At 46.3% G+C, this 23258-nt stretch overlaps 1 protein-coding gene across 1 annotated transcript in view; it reads left to right on the top strand.

Moving 5' to 3' along the window:
* LOC112240429 (trithorax group protein osa) overlaps window positions 1-13650 on the top strand; it is a 164434-nt gene extending 150784 nt beyond the window's left edge. Inside the window, exons 3-6 of the mRNA XM_042328140.1 lie at window positions 7104-7196; window positions 8149-8206; window positions 9930-10171; window positions 10255-13650. Coding sequence (XP_042184074.1) covers window positions 7104-7196; window positions 8149-8206; window positions 9930-10171; window positions 10255-11277 — 1416 coding nt within the window. The 3' untranslated portion in view covers window positions 11278-13650. The remainder of the gene's footprint in view (window positions 1-7103; window positions 7197-8148; window positions 8207-9929; window positions 10172-10254) is intronic.
* The last annotated feature ends 9608 nt before the right edge of the window (window positions 13651-23258 follow it).

Below are 23258 nucleotides of genomic sequence, written 5' to 3' on the forward strand. Positions count from 1 at the left end.
ACTACATTCCACCCTCCTCTGTAGTGTACACTACTTAACTACATTCCACCCTCCTCTGTAGTGTACACTACTTAACTATATTTCAAAGGAATAGCTATTAAGACCCACCTTGTACTGCTGCTGTGGTGTTTCCTTCATAGTGCAGTAGTGTGTACTTCTTAGTGTAGTAGTGTGTACTTCTTAGTGTAGTAGTGTGTACTTCTTTGTGTAGCAGTAGTATAGACAGTAAAGTGGAGGGTCTACTTGGTGAATAGTGTACATTTCCTAGTGCAGTAGTTCCCAGTAGTAGACCTCACTGAAGTGTAGAAGGTTGCCGTGGAGATGAGGTCTCTGAAGCCTTAGCAGCAGTCAAACTGTCTGTTCTGACAGCTGGATCAATGTTATTCAAGAACACACCAGATAACAAGGTACAAAACACTGGTACAAAACACTGGTACAAAACACTGGTACAAAACACTGGTACACTGATGTGTCAGTGTCTCTCTACCCAGTCTATGTGTGTACAGGGAGTTGAGCCTTAGCAGTCTATCTCAGTCTATGTGTGTACAGGGAGTTGAGCCTTAGCAGTCTATCTCAGTCTATGTGTGTACAGGGAGTTGAGCCTTAGCAGTCTATCTCAGTCTATGTGTGTACAGGGAGTTGAGCCAGAGCAGTCTATCTCAGTCTGTGTGTACAGGGAGTTGAGCCTTAGCAGTCTATCTCAGTCTATGTGTGTACAGGGAGTTGAGCCAGAGCAGTCTATCTCAGTCTATGTGTGTACAAGGAGTTGAGCCTTAGCAGTCTATCTCAGTCTATGTGTGTACAGGAGTTGAGCCAGAGCAGTCTATCTCAGTCTATGTGTGTACAGGGAGTTGAGCCAGAGCAGTCTATCTCAGTCTATGTGTGTACAGGGAGTTGAGCCAGAGCAGTCTATCTCAGTCTATGTGTGTACAGGGAGTTGAGCCAGAGCAGTCTATCTCAGTCTGTGTGTACAGGGAGTTGAGCCTTAGCAGTCTATCTCAGTCTATGTGTGTATAGGGAGTTGAGCCTCAGCAGTCTACCCAGTCTATGTGTGTACAGGGAGTTGAGCCTTAGCAGTCTATCTCAGTCTATGTGTGTACAGGGAGTTGAGCCAGAGCAGTCTATCTCAGTCTATGTGTGTACAGGGAGTTGAGCCTTAGCAGTCTATCTCAGTCTATGTGTGTACAGGGAGTTGAGCCTTAGCAGTCTATCTCAGTCTATGTGTGTACAGGGAGTTGAGCCTTAGCAGTCTATCTCAGTCTATGTGTGTACAGGGAGTTGAGCCTTAGCAGTCTATCTCAGTCTATGTGTGTACAGGGAGTTGAGCCTTAGCAGTCTATCTCAGTCTATGTGTGTACAGGGAGTTGAGCCAGAGCAGTCTATCTCAGTCTATGTGTGTACAAGGAGTTGAGCCTTAGCAGTCTATCTCAGTCTATGTGTGTACAGGGAGTTGAGCCTTAGCAGTCTATCTCAGTCTATGTGTGTACAGGGAGTTGAGCCTTAGCAGTCTATCTCAGTCTATGTGTGTACAGGGAGTTGAGCCTCAGCAGTCTATCTCAGTCTATGTGTGTACAGGGAATTGAGCCTCAGCAGTCTATCTCAGTCTATGTGTGTTCAGGGAGTTGAGCCAGAGCAGTCTATGTGTGTACAGGGAGTTGAGCCTTAGCAGTCTATCTCAGTGTGTGTGTGTGTGTATGTGTGTGTATGTGTGTGTGCGTGTGCGTGTGCGTGTGCGTGTGTGTGTGTGTGTGTGTGTGTGCGTGCGTGTGTGCTGCAGATGTAGTTGGTTGCAGCAAGGTCAGTCAGAGTTGCATGACAAAGATAGTTGCCTGATTCACTGTCTGTTGCGTCCGAAATGGAGCCCTCTTCACGATATAGTGAACTATTTTGGCCAAGGCACATAGGGCTCTCAGGGCTCTAGTTCAAAACTAGTGCACTACACATGGAATAGGGTGCCATTTGGGACTCTGTCTAAGCTCACAGTCGCACTGGAGACTGTACCCCGTACACACACACACACACACACACTATCTCTCCCTCCAGTCTCTAGTTGTGTTTTTCCCATGGTAATTTCACTTCCTGACTGACTGGTGGAAGGTTTACTATATAGAAGACCTTCCTGTTTACGCAAATGCTGTCCAGGACTAGACGTATTATTGTAGTGAAAGAAAACATCATGTGAAATATCCAACACACACACACACGTACACACACACACATACATACACACACACACATACACACACACATACACACACACACACACACACACGTACACACACACACACACACGTACACACACACACACACGTACACACACACACACACACGTACACACACACACACACACGTACACACACACACACACACGTACACACACACACACACACACACGTACACACACACACACACACGTACACACACACACATACATACACACACACACACACACACACACACATACACACACGTACACACACACACACACGTACACACACACACATACACACACACACACACACATACACACACACATACACACACACGTACACACACACACACACACGTACACACACACACACACACACATACACACACACACACACACACACACACACACACACACACACACACACACACACACACACACACATACACACACACACACACACACACACACACACACACACATACACACACACACACACACACACATACACACACACACATACACACACGTACACACACACACACACACATACACACACACACATACACACACACACATACACACACACACACACACACACACACACACACACACACACACACACGTACACACACACACACACACACACACACACACACACACGTACACACACACACACACACACACGTACACACACACACACACACACACACACACACACACACACACACACATACACACACACATACACACACGTACACACACACACACACACACACACACACACATACACACACACACACACACACACATACACACACGTACACACACACACACACACACACACGTACACACACACACACACACACACACACACACACACACACACACACACACACACACACACACACACACACACACACGTACACACACGTACACACGTACACACACACACACACACACACACACACATAGCCTGACACACAACACACATACACACACACACACAGTACATGTTACTAATCTGTTCAACACACATTTGAATGCCAAGTGGATTAGAACACTGCTTGTCACGGTACAGACACACATACATCACACACACACACACACACACACACACAGTCTGCATAAAATCAGAGAAACAGACTGGCTTTACACACAAATACACACACTGTGAGTGACACACACACACACACACAAACAAACATTGGAATACACACACAGAACACAGTAGCACACACTAGATAACAGATTCACACAGGGTGACACACACGTCCACCAACACACACGTACACACACGTGACACACACACACACACGTCTGTACACACACACACACACGTACAGAGGTTGAAACGTCTGGTTTTACAGGTGACACACACGTACACATACACATGCAGCAGCATCTATAGCCTGACACACAACACTGTGTGGGTGTGTGTACTGTGATATTTCCCACACTGTGCTGATACAGTACATGTTATTCTAATCTGTTCAACACACATTTGAATGCCAAGTGGATTAGAACACTGCTTGTCACGGTATAGAGCTTGTCACACACACACACACACACACACACACAGTCTGCATAAAATCAGAGAAAGAGACTGGCTTTATTTTGGGCACAAATTCCCTGTGAGTGAGTGTGTGAGAGAGAGAGAGAGAGAAACAAACATTGGAATACTGTCATTAGAAGCAGCAGTAGCCTAGCTACTCTAGATAACAGATTCTGTTGCAGAGGGTGACCCAGTCCTGGACCAATCAGAGGGTCACTGAATCACAATCTGATGAGGAGAGAGTACTCCTCCATCTAGTGGCGGTTGTAGGAACTGACACTTCCATAGAGGTTGAAATGGGCGTCTGGTTTTAGGGTTGGTTTCAGGTGATATTGAACTAAATATGATTGATTTCTTTCCAGCGTTTACCTGCTACCCCCAAGTGACGTTACAAGCAGATATTTTTTCTCTCTATCTACCCCATTCCTGCATCCATCTTTCTCTTATTCTCCACCTCCCTCTCTGTCTCTATTCTCTCTCTACCCCTTTCTCTATCTATCTATCCTCCCTTCCATCTGTTCTCTAGATCTATCCTCTTTCTCTCTCTATCTGTCCTCTCTCTCTCAGAGGTGGTGTAGGTTAGATCAATAGCCATTACCAGCCCTGCTGCTGACATGCCATTCATTTCCACTGGAAGAGGGACCTGATACTCCTTCTGGGACTAGACAGACAGACAGACAGACAGACAGACAGACAGACAGACAGACAGACAGACAGACAGACAGACAGACAGACAGACAGACAGACAGACAGACAGACAGACAGACAGACACAGACAGACAGACAGACAGACAGACATACACACATACACACAAACAGACAGACAGACATACACACAAACAGACAGACAGAGACACATACAGTTGAAGTCGGAAGTTTACATACACATTAGACAAATACATTTAAACTCAGTTTTTCACAATTCCTGACATTTAATCCTAGTAAAAATCCCCTGTCTTAGGTCAGTTAGGATCACCACTTTATTTTAAGAATGTTAAATGTCAGGATAATAGTAGAGAGAATTATTTATTTCAGCTTTTATTTCTTTCATCACATTCCCAGTGGTTCAGAAGTTTACATACACTCAATTAGTATTTGGTAGCATTGCCTTTAAATTGTTTAACTTGGGTCAAACGTTGTGGGTAGTCTTCCACAAGCTTCCCACAATAAGTTGGGTGAATTTTGGCCCATTCCTGCTGACAGAGCTGGTGTAACTGAGTCAGGTTTGTAGGCCTCCTTGCTCACACACACACTTTTTCAGTTCTGCCCACAAACTTTCTATAAGATTGAGGTCAGGGCTTTGTGATGGCCACTCCAATACCTTGACTTTGTTGTCCTTAAGCCATTTTGCCACAACTTTGGAACGATGTTTGGGGTCATTGTCCTTTTGGAAAACCCATTTGAGATGTTGCTTCAATATATCCACATCATTTTCCTACCTCATGAAGCCATCTATTTTGTGAAGTGTACCAGTCCCTCCTGCAGCAAAGCACCCCCACAACATGATGCTGCCACCCCTGTGCTTCACGGTTGGGATGGTGTTCTTCAGCTTGCAAGCCTCCCCCTTTTTCCTCCAAACATAACGATGGTCATTATGGCCAAACAGTTTTATTTTTGTTTCATCAGACCAGAGGACATTTCTACAAAAAGTACGATCTTTGTCCCCATGTGCAGTTGCAAACCGTAGTCTGGCTTTTTATGGCGTTTTGGAACAGTGGCTTCTTCCTTGCTGAGCGGCCTTTCAGGTTATGTCGATATAGGACTCGTTTTACTGTGGATATAGATACTTTTGTACCTGTTTCCTCCAGCATCTCCACAAGGTCCTTTCTATGGTGTTCCCATAGACCAGTTGATTAAAGCGTGGCGCCTTAATAACTTGGGCTCTAAATAAGAGGTCATGTAGGAGGGGAGGAGCAAAGCTGAGAAAACACAGAAAGAGAAGGAAGGAGAGAGTATAGTGGCTCAGCAGCAGTACAGTGAAGTAACTCTCCCTCCTTCCCCTCTCGCCCCTTGTCCTTTTAACACACCATCCCTAGTCATGGTGTCAAGAAGAGCTTAGTGTGTGTGTGTGTGTCTGTGTGCGTGTGTGTGTGTGCGTGTGCGTGTGTGTGTGTGTGTGTGTGTGTGTGTGTGTGTTGTGTGTGTGTGTGTGTGTGTCTGTGTGTCTGTGTGTGTGTGTCTGTGTGTGTGCGTGTGTGTGTGTGTGTGTGTGTGTGTGTGTGTGTGTGTGTGTGCGTGTGTGTGTGTGTGTGTCTGTGTGTGTGTGTCTGTGTGTTGTGCGTGTGCGTGTGTGTGTGTGTGTGTGCGTGTGTGTGTGTGTGTGTGTGTGTGTGTGTGTGTGTGTGTGTGCGTGTGTGTGTGTGTGTGTGTTCGTGCGTGTGTGTGTGTTTGTGTGTGCGCGTGTGTGTTTTGGTGGTGGCAGGGAAAGGCTATACATCTTTGGAATGTGCTGGCTTTGGGATAACCAGGGGAGGGAGGGATGGGGGGGCAGGGAGGGATGGGGAGGGAGGGAGGGATGAGGGAGGGAGGGATGGATGGAACAACGGAGGGATGGGGGAGGGAGGGAGGGAGCAACAGAGGGATGGGGGAGGGAGGGAGGGAGCAACGGAGGGATGGGGGAGGGAGGGAGGGATGGGGAGGGAGGGAGCAACGGAGGGATGGGGGAGGAGGGAGGGATGGGGGAGGGAGGGAGGGAGCAACAGAGGGATGGGGGAGGGAGGGAGGGAGCAACGGAGGGATGGGGGAGGGAGGGAGGGAGGGGGGAGGGAGGGAGCAACGGAGGGATGGGGAGGAGGGAGCAACAGAGGGATGGGGGAGGGAGGGAGGGAGCAACGGATGGGGGAGGGGGGAGGGAGGGAGGGATGGGGGAGGGAGGGAGCAACAGAGGGATGGGGGGAGGAGGGAGCAACAGAGGGATGGGGGAGGGAGGGAGGGAGCAACGGAGGGATGGGGGAAGAGTTGCTCACGTGGGAACGACTGATTGGGGACAGTCTAGATGGCCAACACAAACAAATAGCCTTGGCTCTGGGAACCACTTGGAACACACACACACACAGTTATTTACGACCCCACCGGTCGGGAAGGAAGGAGGCCATGTTTTATAACAAAGCAGGGAAACGACTTGTCTGGCTGTGGGTCTTTTTTGTTCTTAGACATACCTTTACTTGGATAGGCATTTCATTTCTTTCTGCACCCCGAACCAAATCTCCTGTGCATGGTTTTTGGTCATGAAAGGAAAGCATTTTGTTATCATGAAAATTAGCACATTTTCTACATTTTGCTTCTCTGTTATGTCTATATCTGACCATTATCTTTCTCTCCCCTCCACCCTCTCTCCAGGAGCAGATCCTAGGTCTTCAGGACCCATCTGTCCCCCGTTCAACCCAGACCAACTACAACAACCTGCTGCTCATCAGGAGGCACCTACAACAGGTACTGAGGGAGGTAGAGAGATAGAGAAAGAGGTAGAGAGAGAGGTAAGGAGGTAGAGAGAGGTAGAGAGTCAGGTAGAGAGAGATAGGGAGGTAAGGAGGGGGGTAGAGAGAGGTAGAGAGTCGGGTAGAGAGAGAAAGGGAGAGAGGGAGAGAGGGAGGTAGAGAGGGAGATAGGGAGGGAGATAGAGAGAGGTAAGGAGAGAGATAGAGAAAGAGGTAGAGAGAGAGGTAAGGAGGGGGTAGAGAGAGAGAGGGAGGTAGAGAGGGAGATAGGGAGGGAGATAGAGAGAGGTAAGGAGAGAGGTAGAGAGAGAGGTAAGGAGGGGGTAGAAAGAGGTAGAGAGAGAGTAGGGAGAGAGTAGGGAGGAGAGAGATAGAGAGAGGTAAGGAGAGAGGTAGAGAGGTAAGGAGGGGGTAGAAAGAGTAGGGAGATAGGGAGGGAGATAGAGAGAGGTAGAGAGATAGAGAGAGGGAGGTAGAGAGGGAGATAGGGAGGGAGATAGAGAGGTAGAGAGGGAGGTAGAGAGATAGAGAGAGGGAGGTAGAGGGAGATAGAGGTAGAGAGGGAGGTAGAGAGATAGAGAGAGGGAGGTAGAGGGAGATAGGGAGGGAGGGAGAGAGAGGGAGGTAGAGAGATAGAGGGAGGTAGAGAGATAGAGAGAGGGAGGTAGAGGGAGGTAGAGAGATAGAGGGAGGTAGAGAGATAGAGAGAGGGAGGTAGAGGGAGATAGGGAGGGAGGGAGAGAGAGGGAGGTAGAGAGATAGAGGGAGGTAGAGAGATAGAGAGAGGGAGGTAGAGAGGGAGATAGGTAGAGAGATAGAGAGAGGTAGAGAGAGAAATTGACCGACAGACAGACAGGTTCTTGGGCTTTTTGAAGTTTGTTTGTTTGTTTTTTGGCCAGTGTCTTTGTGTTAATAGATAAATACTGGGATGTTGTGTTGTTCACCAGGAGCAGAAGAGGCAGATGGAACAGATGACTGAGTGTCAGCAGGGGGCAACATTTACAGGTACAGTCAAACTCCACACTAACATGTAAATATAAACTCAGCAAAAAAAGAAACGTCCCTTTTTCAGGACCCTGTCTTTCAAAGATAATTTGTAAAAATCCAAAAAACTTCACTGATCTTCATTGTAAAGGGTTTAAACACTGTTTCCCATGTTTGTTCAATGAACCATAAACAATTAATGAACATGCACCTGTGGAACGGTCGTTAAGACACTAACAGCTTACAGACGGTAGGCAATTAAGGTCAGTTATGAAAACTTAGGACACTAAAGAGTCCTTTTTACTGACTCTGAGAAACACCAAAAGAAAGATTCCCAGAGTCCCTGCTCATCTGTGTGAACGTGCCTTAGGCATGCTGCAAGGAGGCATGAGGACTGATGTGGCCAGGGCACAATGTCCGTATCGTGAGATGCCTAAGACAGCGCTACAGGGAGACAGGACAGACAGCTGATCGTCCTCACAGTGGCAGACCACGTGTAACAGCACCTGCACAGGATCGGTACATCCGAACATCACACATGCAGGACAGGTACAGGATGGCAACAACAACTGCCCGAGTTACACCAGCAACGCACAATCCCTCCATCAGTGCTCAGACTGTCCGCAATAGGCTGAGAGAGGCTGGACTGAGGGCTTGTAGTCCTGTTGTAAGGCAGGTCCTCACCAGACATCACCGGCAACAACGTCGCCTATGGGCACAAACCCACCGTCGCTGGACCAGACAGGACCGGCAAAAAGTGCTCTTCACTGACGAGTCGCTGTTTTGTCTCACCAGGGGTGATGGTCGGAATCTTGTTTATCGTCAAAGGAATGAGCGTTACACCGAGGCCTGTACTCTGGAGCGGGATCAATTTGGAGGTGGAGGGTCTGTCATGGTCTGGGGCGGTGTGTTACAGCATCATCGGACTGAGCTTGTTGTCATTGCAGGCAATTTCAACGCTGTGCGTTACAGGGAAGACATCCTCCTCCCTCATGTGGTACCCTTCCTGCAGGCTCATCCTGACATGACCCTCCAGCATGACAATGCCACCAGACATACTGCTCGTTCTGTGCGTGATTTCCTGCAAGACAGGAATGTCAGTGTCCTGCCATGGCCAGTGAAGAGCCCGGATCTCAATCCCATTGAGCACGTCTGGGACCTGTTGGATCGGAGGATGAGGGCTAGGGGCATTCCCCCCAGACATGTCAGAGAACTTGCAGGTGCCTTGGTGGAAGAGTGGAGTAACATCTCACAGCAAGAACTGGCAAATCCGGTGCAGTCCATGAGGAGGAGATGCACTGCAGTACTTAATGCAGCTGGTGGCCACACCAGATACTGACTGTTACTTTAGATTCCCCCTTTGTTCAGGGACATATTATTCCATTTCTGTTAGTCACATGTCTGTGGAACTTGTTCAGTTTATGTCTCAGTTGTTGAATCTTATGTTCATACAAATATTTACACGTGATACGTTTGCTGAAAATAAACGCAGTTGACAGTGAGAGGACGTTTATGTCACGTCTTATTTCCCTATTAATTCCAGGAAGTATTAACTAAATAATCTTGTCTTTCATTATCTCTAGCAGGTACTCAACATGACATGAAATTAGAAGTATGGATATTCTCTGGTCTTATACTCACTATCTCCTTCCCCCGCTATCGCCTTCCCTCACTGTCTCCTTCCCTTTCTTCTCTCTCTGTCTCCTTCCCTCACTTCTCTCTCTATCTCCTTGCCTCTTTCTAGGTGGTGGTCGGCCTCTCCCTCCAGATTGTGTTGGAGGCGGAGGTTACCCCCTGGGTGTTCCCCAGCTATCCCACGGTGGTCCCCTCCCATCTGGGCCCGGCCACCTCTCTCTTCCCCCTGGACATCCAGGCCACCCAGGCCAACCCGGACCCCCAGGATCTCTCACCCAAGTGGGCAGGCCGGTAGGCGCCTTCATGGGTGGTCCTCCAGGCTCCAAGCAGCCCCTCTATCACCCTTCACAGGTAAGATAAACTAACAGTTGAGACAAGACAGTTGTTTTTGTGTTTTTCTTGCATTTCCTCATTCTCCTTGTTGTTGTTTACAGGGTGGAGAGTTTGTTGGTGCTGGTGGTATGCCAATGAGACAACCACAGTTGGCACACGGCATGATGGGAATGGGCGGTCCGGCTGGTCCTCCAAGGCCTGGGATGCAGCAACAGGTGTCCAGGATGGGGATGACAATCGGGGGGTTGGGGCCCGGGTCAGGGCCTGGGTCAGGGTCTGGTCACCCACAGCATCTACGACAGGCCCTGCACCATAGTGGTGGAGGGGCACCACTCCCACGTATGATGTTTACCGCTCAGCAAACACACCAACACCAACAGACTGCAATGTGGCCTCCTCCGCAGCAGGGGGGGCTAGTGAATTCCATGCAGCATCGCATGCCCTGCAGCGATGGCCACATGGACCCATCGGCTAATCACCAGCAGTCGCACGGACACATATTTCCTGGAGGGGGTGGAAGCGCCAACGGAAGCTGCAACCCGAACCCCAACGCCCAGTTTACCCAGCAGGCATTGCGATCGGGGATGCCCGGAGGCGGGGGTGGTAACAATTTTGCCCCCCACCAAGGACCTCCATCGTTACCCTCCAACCAAGGGGTCGGGGTGCCGTCCTTACCCAGGAGACTGATGCAGAAGCTGGGTGTGTCCACGGCAGGGCAGCCCCTACCCTCCATGGTCCACCAAGGGCTTCAGCCTGGTATGAGGCCCAGGGGACCCCTCTCGGCCCTGGCTGGAATGAAACCCATTCCCCCTGGTATGATCCACCACCCAGGCCACGGTATGGCCCCACCTAGCTATCCTGCCTCTGGGGCCGTCGTCGCCAAACACCCACACCAACATCCCCATCCCCATGGGCCTGGGTATGGACCAGGTCAGGGGAACCCTGGACACAAGCTACCCCCGTATGAGTACACTCAGCGGGGGCAGAGTAATGGGGGGATGGGGGGTAGACCTGGTGGTGGTGGAGGAGGGGAGGTAGACTTTATTGATACTCTGGTGGGGTCGAATGAGGACTGGCTCAATAACCTCACTATGATAGATGAGTACCTGGAGCAGAACTCATAGGAGTGTGGTCAAAGGGTAAATGTCAGGGGTCAGTAAATTGACCTCATTCCTGTATAGAAACACTGGGGTTAGGAGTGTGACATGGACAGGGGATATAAAGGGCGTATGAAGGCTTTATAACTGGTAATAACAGGTGTGTGTACATTTCTAGAAGGTTGTAGAAAGTGCCATGGTTATACCTAACTTGAATGGACGGTTTGAGTGAATGTGATTGGTTGCTTCAGAGTGATCGGAGCACTACACAGCCATTCCGCTGCTGCCACATAAACCAACCTCCCTCCCCAAAATGGCTACATTCCCCACAAGGTGTGCTGTCCCTTATCGCTGGAGGCCATATTGGAAATAGGGAATGGACTAAAAACGGAACTCACGGAACACATGGAACACACAGAACCTCATCATCACATGGTTACCTGGGAAACAGAAGCTTCACTCTAAAGAGCTAGCAACAGAGTAGTGGAGTCCAAGCATTCTCATTGGTTGTTTCTGTGTCTGAAGCTTGAACATTGGACTAATAAAGCTATTTGAAATCCTCTCCCTTGTAGGGATTTCTCCTATCAAAGGGATAGGTGTATAAAACACACTGTGATTGGATGAAATCAATGTCCTCCAGCAATGCAATTGGTCCAATGTTTTTCAGTGTTTTATTGTGATCTGTTTCTAAAATAGCAGTTGAATTTGCAACACCAAATCTGAGGTTTACTTTTGTATCAAAGTCATTGAGTGTGATTTGGAAGCATAGCTCAAAAACACAACAATTGCAGATTAACCATTCGGATTATCTCCTGCTCTCACATAAGGTCTTTGAGCCAGTCAAAGGTGAATTAATACACAGGGAAATACAGCCAATCCCTGATCAATTTGGGGTAATATAAATCACTGATTGGCCAACGGAACTACAGAGGTGATCAGCCAATGTTGCCATGGCAATTTGTTATCACTATTTTGATTGAGATCAGTTATGTGGGGGCTTGTACATAGTAAACTATTTTGATTGGGATCAGGTCTGTGGGGGCTTGTAAATAGTGAACTATTTTGATTGGGATCAGGTCTGTGGGGGCTTGTAAATAGTGAACTATTTTGATTGGGATCAGGTCTGTGGGGGCTTGTAAATAGTGAACTATTTTGATTGGGATCAGGACTGTGGGGGCTTGTAAATAGTGAACTATTTTGATTGGGATCAGGTCTGTGGGGGCTTGTAAATAGTGAACTATTTTGATTGGGATCAGGTCTGTGGGGGCTTGTAAATAGTAAACTATTTTGGTAAACTGTATCATACACAAAAGAGAAGTACACATATTTATACTTCTTTTCTGCAGATTAAAAGTCTTCAGATTCCCTTTGTACATAAATAATAAAATAAAAAGATTGAAATTATAGCTCACAAAATGAAATCTGTTTTACACTAGAAGAATCTTATTTTAATTTGTTTTAAATATGCAAGACAATACAGTTTGGGTTTTTTCTCAGTAATACTGTGTATTACAATGTTATGACATAATTGTTATGTTTTTGACATAACGTGACTCCTGGTGCCCCAATGGCAAAAGGGTTATTTTCAAAGGTGATGGAGAACATTTACAAACACACACACACCATCTCTCCATCTCTCACTCTGGCACTACCCCGCACTCCATACCTGTGAGGTGAAAGTTGATCATCTTGGTCCATCTACTGTAGTGTAATATCTTTGTTCACAGACAATATATCTGTCGATTTAGACATTATCAACATTTCATTGCAATCCAAGACTACAATATAATCTGTTAGATCTGTATGACCTTTTCACAAGGTAAACAACGTGTAAAGTGGAAGGCACTATCATAGAATTAGAATGAGTAGAACAGGCACACCCATTCAACTCAATTGTGCTATTGGGTTCCAATTCCTTTCATTTCGTTCTATTTCTAATGGCACTTTGCTATGTATGTCATTCCAATACCCACAACAATCTGCTGTGCCGCACTCTATAAGGACACATGTAAATAGTCTATAGAGTTGGCTCCTCTCCTTGTCTCCTTTCATTCATTCACACGGATCTGAACAAAATTACTGGTCGGGTGAAAGCTGGTTTGCTCGTAGGATTCCGCCAAATAGCTTTCACCTATCCTATTCCTATCCATTCACATTGGTGCTGATGACAGAGAGGAGACTAGGAGAGTAAGCTTGTTATGACTATTAGGAGGCACCCCCAGCAGGGTTTCCCCTACCTTAGGACCACACGGCGATTTATAAGCCATGACAAGGGGTTCATCCATTATCTGTGATTACATTTTTGTTCTTGTCTTGAGTTTTTTTATTTTATATATATAATAAACTGTATAGATGGAAAAAAAATAATGAAAATAAATGCCGTCTGGCTTTTTTATTTCACACTGTTTCTGCCAAGTTCTGTGTTTCACTCTGTTTTTTAATAACTCCCTTCCTTTTCCACTTATTTTTCATTCCCGAGGTGTTGCCTAGTTTAATTACCATGTCTAAACAATAGCCTTCCACTCCTATTCGTCCCTTTGTCTAGCATGAGTCACGTTGACACGTTCCACCTTCCATGATGTTAGCTAGTGGCGGCCTCTAGTGGTCATTCTATGAACGACACATATAACCTCCTGGGCATTTTAATGTGTCAATGAGCACAGGACAAAGATTTCCCGTCAATTCTGCAGTTAACGTGATTCATGACAACGTCGCACTATGGAACCATAGTGCTGGAAACCTTGTTCACTTTCTCTCTGAACTTATTTTGAACCCAAAGGCTTTCACATGTATGCACACACACACACACACACACACACACACACAAACACTTTCTCCCTGAGATTGTGGTTAACAGTCATCCCACACGTCTACAGAAAGCAGAAGCTCTGTGTGTGCATGTGGAGGAGTGTTTGTGTGAGTTTGCATGCATGTGTGTGAAGCGCGTGTGTGTGTGTGTGTGTGTGTGAAGCGTGTGTGCGTGTAGAGCGTGTGTGTGTGTGTGTGTGTGTGTGAAGCGTGTGTGTGTGTAGAGCGTGTGTATGGCGGTCGTATGCATCATTGAACTAGCATGCATTTAGCTGCAGGAAACAAATGACCTCTCATGATGTTTCTCTATGAAGTAGCCTGAATCTCTCCACCCGATGACATTATTGTGTGTGTGTGTGTGTGTGTGTGTGTGTGTGTGTGTGTGTGTGTGTGTGTGTGTGTGTGTGTGTGTGTGTGTGTGTGTGTGTGTGTGTGTGTGTGTGTGTGCAGTGCAGAGATGGGCGGTATTTGTGTTACATGTATATGAAATACGTATTTCGTATACATATTTCACCGGCCTGAGCTATAATTCAATGTATTTTGTAACAACGTACTTTCCGGGCCTGTAATTTGTATTTTACAAATACAACATACTTTTCTATATCATTTTTTATAGTGGTTCACAATTTTGTGGACCCTTTCAACCTGCATTGGTATAAGAAGTCTGATGGCACTATGGTGTGATAAGAGTGTCTGCCTGCTAAATGTCCAAAATGTACAATGTAAAAATGAACACTTGCAAAGCATGCTGGGTATTATTGTAATGAGCTCCGCCACAAAACAAGGCCAATAATTATATCCAGTGTGCTTTTGCATTTTTACATTTACATTTACGTTTTGGTCATTTAGCAGACACTCTTTTCCAGAGTGTCATAGTCAGTGCATTCAACTGAGTTAGATAAAGAACTGCATATCACAGTCCTTTGTTACTGAGAATGTTGTTGTAGTTGTAGTGAGGCATTTGAAGTGACAAAATTCTCCAATATACCTGTATTTTATGTAAATACAATACTTTCAAAAGTATTTAGTATTTCAGTTTGATACATTGGTCTATATAGTGTCTTGTAAACTCAGCAAAAAAAAGAAACGTCTCTTTTTCAGGCCCCTGTCTTTCAAAGATCATTCGTAAAAATTGAAATAACTTCACAGACCTTCATTGTAAAGGGTTTAAACACTGTTTCCCATCCTTGTTCAATGAACCATAAACAAATAATGAACATGCACCTGTGGAACGGTCATTAAGACTAACAGCTTACAGACGGTAGGCAATTAAGGTCACAGTTATGAAAACTTAGGACACTATAGAGGCCTTTCTACTGATTCTGAGAAACACCAAAAGAAAGATGCCCAGGGTCCCAGCTGAACGTGCCTTAGGAATGCTGCATGGAGGCATGAGGACTGCAGATGTGGCCAGGGCAATGAATTGCAATGTCCGTATTGTGAGATGCCTAAGACAGCGCTACAGGGAGACAGGACGGACAGCTGATCGTCCTCACAGTGGCAGACCACGTGTAACAACACCTGCACTGGATCGGTACATCCGAACATCACACCTGCGGGACAGGTACAGGATGGCAACAACAACTGCCCGAGTTACACCAGGAACGCACAATCCCTCCATCAGTGCTCAGTTTGTCCACAATAGGCTGAGAGAGGCTGGACTGAGGGCTTGCGGGCCTGTTGTAAGGCAGGTGCTCACCAGACATCACCAGCAACAACGTCGCCTACGGGCACAAACCCACCGTCGCTGGACCAGACAGGACTGGCAAAAAGTGCTCTTCACTGACGAGTCACGGTTTTGTCTCACCAGGGGTGATATTTGGATTCACGTTTATCGTCGAAGGAATGAGCATTACACCGAGGCCTGTACTCTGGAGCGGGATCGATTTGGAGGTGGAGGGTCCGTCATGGTCTGGGGCGGTGTGTCGCAGCATCATCAGACTGAGCTTGTCATTGCAGGCAATCTCCACGCTGTGCATTACAGGGAAGACATCCTCCTCCCTCATCTGGTACATTTCCTGCAGGCTCATCCAGCATAACAATGCCACCAGCCATATTGCTCGTTCTGTGCGTGATTTCCTGCAAGACAGGAATGTCAGTGTTCCGCCATGGCCAGCGAAGAGCCCGGATCTCAATCCCATTGAGCACATCTGGGACCTTTTGGATCGGAGGATGAGGGCTGGGCCATTCCCCCCAGAAATGTCAGGGAACTTGCAGGTGCCTTGGTGGAAGAGTGGGGCAACTTCTCATAGCAAGAACTGGCAAATCTGGTGCAGTCCATGAGGAGGAGATGCACTGCTGTACTTAATGCAGCTGGTGGCCACACCAGATACTGACTGTTACTTTAGATTTGTTCCCCCCTTTGTTCAGGGACACATTATTCCATTTCTGTTAGTCACATGTCTGTGGAACTTGTTCAGTTTATGTCTCAGTTGTTGAATCTTATGTTCATACAAATATTTACACGTGATAAGTTTGCTGAAAATAAACGCAGTTGACAGTGAGGACGTTTATTTTTTTCCTGAGTTTATTTGTAACAAAATGCCTGTTGAGGTATCTTTTGCCCGTGTGTGTGTTTCAGGACATAGCGAACAAGCTAACTAACCACCTGTCTGCTTCATGGTTGCCTTTAATGGATGAAAACCTCACAGGCAACGTGAAACATGTATCTCTTCACATTTTATTTTATTTTTTACATTATTTATTGAATATTCGAAACATACAATATACTTGCAGTGAAGCCGCTCAATAACTGCATCATACCAGTCATCCAAAAGATTCCCATTCAGAGCGACACACTGTAACACAGAAGCATCCAGGGTCAATGCCCTGCTCAAGGGCATGTTGACCGATCTACCACCAGGCCAAAAAACGTGAATCCGAACCCTCCACAGTTCCCCAATAGCTGTACCTAAACCATTCGAGTCCCCTGCCACAGTCCCCACCATGAAGAAAACATTTATAAAAAATACAATTAATTCCATTCCCCACCCCCAAGAACTCCCAATGCACCAACAACCAAGAGAATGAACTAAAGAGAAAAAAAGGAAAAGACAGGAGAAAACAGCAAACAAAAACAAAAATGTAAATAAAAAATGTCAAACAAAGGGTATCAAGAACAATTGAAATCATAACAGCAATGCCAGCTGTATATGTTTGTGTGCATGTCTGGCACTATTACATGTATGTGTGTGTTCTTGTATGTATTGATTTGAATGAGAGTGTGTGTATATGCATGTGTACAATCACCTGCACGGCATCAGCCTCAGGCAAACCGGCATTAGTTGTAAAAACACTGCCACTTTAGTGTCATTCAAATGTACTTTTTATTCTGATTCATTTGACTTTCTTTTTTTTTTAAATTACTTTTATCGTTGACCATCATTCTATCTCTCACACAGCAACTCCACTCCCACTTGTCTCCAATTCCACATACCAACTGTAACGGCTCTCTTCTATCTCCTCCTCTGACGAAGAGGTAGAACAAGGATCGGACCAAAATGCAGCGTGATGATGATTCATGATATATTTTAAAGAAGGAAAACCTATACATACAGAAACTACAAAACTAACGAAATGAAATAATGAAAACCGAAACAGCCCTATCTGGTGAATACAAAACACTGAGACAGGAACAATCACCCACAAAACACACAGTGAAACAACGGCTACCTAAATATGGTTCCCAATCAGAGACAACGAGAATCACCTGACTCTGATTGAGAACCGCCTCAGGCAGCCATAGACTATGCTAGATACCCCTACTCAGCCACAATCCCAATACCTACTAAAACCCCCAATACCACAACACAACACAAAATAACCCCATGTCACACCCTGGCCTGACCAAATAAATATATAAACACAAAATACTAAGACCAGGGCGTGACAGAACCCCCCCCCCACAAGGTGCGGACTCCCGGCCGCACACTAAAACCCATAGGGGAGGATCCGGGTGAGCGTCTGTCCACGGTGGCGGCTCCGGCTCGGGACGTGGACCCCACTCCAACCAAGTCTTAGTCCCCCTGTAACGTGTCCTTTGATTGGCGACCCTCGCCGCCGACCTAGGCCTAATAACCCTCACCAAGGACCCCACTGGATTGAGGGGCAGCTCGGGACTGAGGTAGAAGCTCGGGACTGAGGGGAAGCTCGGGACTGAGGGGAAGCTCGGGACTGAGGGGAAGCTCAGCATAGAGGGGAAGCTCAGCATAGAGGGGAAGCTCAGCATAGAGGGGAAGCTCAGTACTGAGAGGAAGCCCAGTACCGAGAGGAAGCCCAGTACCGAGAGGAAGCCCAGTACTGAGAGGAAACTCAGGCAGGTAGTAGGCTCTGGCAGATCCTGGCTGACTGGCGGATCTGGAAGATCATGGCTGACTGGCGGATCCTGGCTGACTGGCGGATCTGGAAGATCCTGGCTGACTGGTGGATCCTGGCTGACTGGCGGATCTGGTTGCTCCATGCAGACTGGCAGCTCCGGCTGCTCCATGCAGACTGGCAGCTCCGGCTGCTCCATGCAGACTGGCAGCTCTGGCTGCTCCATGCAGACTGGCAGCTCTGGCTGCTCTATGCAGACTGGCAGCTCCGGCTGCTCCATGCAGACTGGCAGCCCTGGCTGCTCCATGCAGACTGGCAGCTCTGGCTGCTCCATGCAGACTGGCAGCTCTGGCTGCTCCATGCAGACTGACTGGCTGCTCCTGGCTGGCAGCTCCATGCAGACTGACAGCTCTGGCTGCTCCATGCAGACTGACAGCTCTGGCTGCTCCATGCAGACTGACAGCTCTGGCTGCTCCATGCAGACTGGCAGCTCTGGCTGCTCCATGCAGACTGGCAGCTCTGGCTGCTCCATGCAGACTGGCAGCTCTGGCTGCTCCATGCAGACTGGCAGCTCTGGCTGCTCCATGCAGACTGGCAGCTCAGGCTGCGCTGAACAGGCAGAAGACTCCGGCAGCGCTGGAGAGAAGGAAGGCTCTGGCTGCGCTAAACAGGCGGGAGACTCTGGCAGCGCAGGAGAGGAGAAAGGCTCCGACAGCGCTGAACAGGCGGGAGACTCCGGCAGCGCTGGAGAGGCGAGGCGCACTGTAGGCCTGATGCGTGGTGCTGGCACTGGTGGAACTGGATAGAGAACACGCACAGGAAGCCTGGTGCGGGGAGCTGCCACCAGAGGACTGGTGTGTAGAGGTGGCTCTGGATAGACCGGACCGTGCAGGCGCACTGGAACTCTTGAGCACCAAGCCTGCCCAACCTTACCTGGCTCGATGCCCACTCTAGCCCGGCCAATACGAAGAGCTGGTATGAACCGCACCGGGCTATGCACCCGCACTGGAAACACTGTGCGCTCCATAGCATAACACGGTGCCTGCCCGGTCTCTCTAGCCCCCCGGTAAGCACAGGGAGTTTGCGCAGGTCTCCTACCTGGCATAGCCATACTCCCTGTGAGCCCCCCCCCAAGAAATTTCTGGGGCCGACTCTCAGGCTTCCATCCGCGTCGCCGTGCTGCCTCCTCATAACAGCGCCTCTCCGCTTTCGCCGCCTCCAGTTCTTCCTTGGGGCGGCGATATTCTCCAGGCTGAGCCCAGGGTCCTTTACCGTCCAGTTCCTCCTCCCATGTCCATTTCTCCAGGTGGTGCAACCTCTCCCACTGCAGCTGCTGCTGCTCCTGCTGCTGCTGTTGCCTGTTACCACGCCACTTGGTCCGGGTGTGGTGGGTGATTCTGTAACGGCTCTCTTCTATCTCCTCCTCTGACGAAGAGGTAGAACAAGGATCGGACCAAAATGCAGCGTGATGATGATTCATGATATAATTTAATGAAGGAAAACCTATACATACAGAAACTACAAAACTAACGAAATGAAATAATGAAAACCGAAACAGCCCTATCTGGTGCAAACACAAAGACAGGAACAATCACCCACAAACACACAGTGAAACCCAGGCTACCATATGGTTCCCAATCAGAGACAACGAGAATCACCTGACTCTGATTGAGAACCTCAGGCAGCCATAGACTATGCTAGACACCCCTACTCAGCCACAATCCCAATACCTACTAAAACCCCCAATACCACAACGCAACACAAAATAACCCCATGTCACACCCTGGCCTGACCAAATAAATATATAAACACAAAATACTAAGACCAGGGCGTGACACCAACCCTCAGCTTCCCTCAGCCCACCCCATCTATCTCTGCTGGTCACCCACTTTGTGTTTCTACGCAACATATATCTTTCAACTATACTATGATGTTTAATGTACAATTTCAATCTATCTAATCGAGTAGAATCCACAGATTGCGAGTTGAAGATAAATACTTTTACTATGAGTATTAGTATATTAGTAATTGACTCACCCAGTCTCTCCAGATCTCCTATTTCTAGGGCCAATTTTAGATCAATGCTATGCATTTTCAGCCATTCCTGAACCTGAGACCAGAAACAGGCTACCTGAGGGAAATACCAAAATAGATGGTCTATTGATTCTGTATCCTCACAACAAAATCTGGAGAGCTTTGATGATTTTATGCCACAAATATTCAACATTTTGTTGGTGCAAGAATTCTATATAATAATTTTAGCTGAAAAGCACGAAGTCTTGAATCTTGCGTTGTTTTCTATTTTTACATATTTATATTTATGTACCATGGAATCGGTACCTCAAAAATCTCTTCCCAACTTTTTTGCAATCTGTACGGCACAGTTGTCAACATCCTGGTCCTCAAATGAAACTGGTATACTTTCCTATTTATGCTATTTTTATTCCTACACCAGTTTTGATCCTTTATATTGGGCAGACTGACCAGTTCCCTACCTCCTCGCGCTGCCACCCGCCTCCTCCATTTTTGGGGCAATCTTGTAATCAATTGGTTGTACTCTTGGTTTGAGCAGACCTTTCCATGCAATTCTGATAACTCCATGAAGGACATCTCTATCATTCCAATTTACAATATAATTTAAGAACAAAATACCCTTTTCAAACATCTTTCCCATTAATACAGGTATTTTATCAACCAGCACATTTGAGTTCAGCCATAATATTTGTTGTAATATTTGTTCTATCTTTTCAGGGGGGTGAAATTGAAATTGTAGCCAGCTCTGCAATGTTTGTTTGAAAAAGAGAGATACTTTGAAAAAAGTATCATTTTCAATTAAATAAAAAGGACATTTTTAAACAATGGATGAACTTTTCTTAGTAATCTACTTGAGAACCATTTAGGGTTCAAATAAAACTTTTGAATGAATGAAGCTTTTAGAGAGAGGTTTAGTGCTTTTATATTTAATAATCTCAACCCACCAAATTCATTATATAGATAGGCACGTTTTATTTTGTCTGGTTTAGGGTCCCAGATAAAGCAAAATATTTTTTGCTCATATAATTTGAAAAACGAATCATGAGGAGTAGGCAGCACCATAAGTAAGTGAGTAAACTGAGATATGACTAAGGAGTTAATCAGGGCAATTTTTCCCTCAACCTTACCTGGCTCGATGCCCACTCTAGCCCGGCCAATACGAAGAGCTGGTATGAACCGCACCGGGCTATGCACCCGCACTGGAAACACTGTGCGCTCCATAGACAGGTATTTACCTCTCCATGGTTGCAGGATCTTGTCTATTTTTACAAGTTTTCTATTGAAATTCATTGTGGAGAGCTTATTCATATCTTTTGTGATATGAATACAGAGTATGCCTACTTCAACATCAGCCCATTTTATAGGTAAACTGCAGGGTAATGTAAAAGTTGTATTTTTTAAGGATCCAATACGTAATATTGTACACTTATCATAATTAGGTTTTAGTCCAGAGAGTACAGAAAAGTTATCTAGATCTTTAATGAGACATTTCAAGGATCTAGCTTGCGGGCTTAATGTAAAACTTGATTCATCAGCATACTAATCCTCTAATGTTGTTATTGGATCTGATTTCAATAGCTAGCATTTCGATGGCCATAACGAATAGATATGGTGACAGCGGACACCCTTGTTTAACTCCTCTTGACAATTCAAAACTTTCTGAGAAGTAGCCGTTATTTACTATTTTACACCTGGGGTTGCTATACATTATTTGTACCCATTTTATAAGACAATTGCCAAAATTGAAAAAAATCCAGGCATTTATAAATCCAGTCTTACTTTATCAAATGCCTTTTCAAAATCCTCTACAAATACCATTCCTTGCTTCTTATATGTTTCATGATGTTCTATTATTTCCAGTAGTTTCCAGTCGTATATTATCTCCAATGTATCGTCCATGTAAAAAACCTGTCTGATCAGGATGAACAATACCTGGTAAAACCCTTTTAATTCTGAGTGCTATGCATTTTGCTAGTATTTTTGCATCACAACATTGAAGTGTAAGGGGCCTCCAGTTTTTTAGATAGACGGGGTCTTTATATTTGCCATCTGGGTCTTGTTTTAATAATAGAGAAATCAGACCTTCCTGCTGAGTACCTGACAGACTACCATTTCTATAGGAGTAGTTAAAACAATCTAACAATGGAGCTTTTAGTATATCAAAAAATACTTGATATACCTCTACCGGTATGCCATCACGCCCTGGGGTTTTTCCAGACGGAAAGGATTTAACCTCTTGGCGCACCGATCCCTTTAGCGGGATCATTTTCGTCAACATCTGGTGAATTGCAGAGCACTAACCCTAACCCTACTGAAAATATTTAATTTTCATGAAATCACAAGTGCAATAAACCAAAACACAGGTTAGCTTGTTGTTAATCCACCTGGCATATCAGATTTTTTTAAAGCTTTACGGTGAAAGCAAACCATGCGATTATGTGAGGACAGCTTTCAGCAGACAAAACATTACAAACAGCTAGTAGCAAAGTAGATTGGACACGAAAGTCAGAAAAGCAATTAAATGAATCGCTTAACAATTGATGATCTTTGTATGTTTGCACTCACGAGACTCCCAGTTCCACAATAAATGTTTGTTTTGTTCCATAAAGATTCTCTTTATATCCAAAAACCTCCATTTGGTTGGCGCGTTTTGTTTAGTAATCCACAGGTTACGACGGGCAGACGAAAATTCCAAATAGTATCCGTAAAGTTCGTAGAAACATGTCAAACGTTTTGTGTAAACAATCCTCAGGCTGTTTTTACAATAAATAATCGATAATATTTCAACCGGACGGTAGCCTTTTCAAAAGGAGAGGGAGAGAAAAGGTCTCGCTCCAGGCGCTGGCGCATGC

The sequence above is a fragment of the Oncorhynchus tshawytscha genome, linkage group LG10, assembly GCF_018296145.1.
Source record: "Oncorhynchus tshawytscha isolate Ot180627B linkage group LG10, Otsh_v2.0, whole genome shotgun sequence".
NCBI lineage: Eukaryota > Metazoa > Chordata > Actinopteri > Salmoniformes > Salmonidae > Oncorhynchus > Oncorhynchus tshawytscha.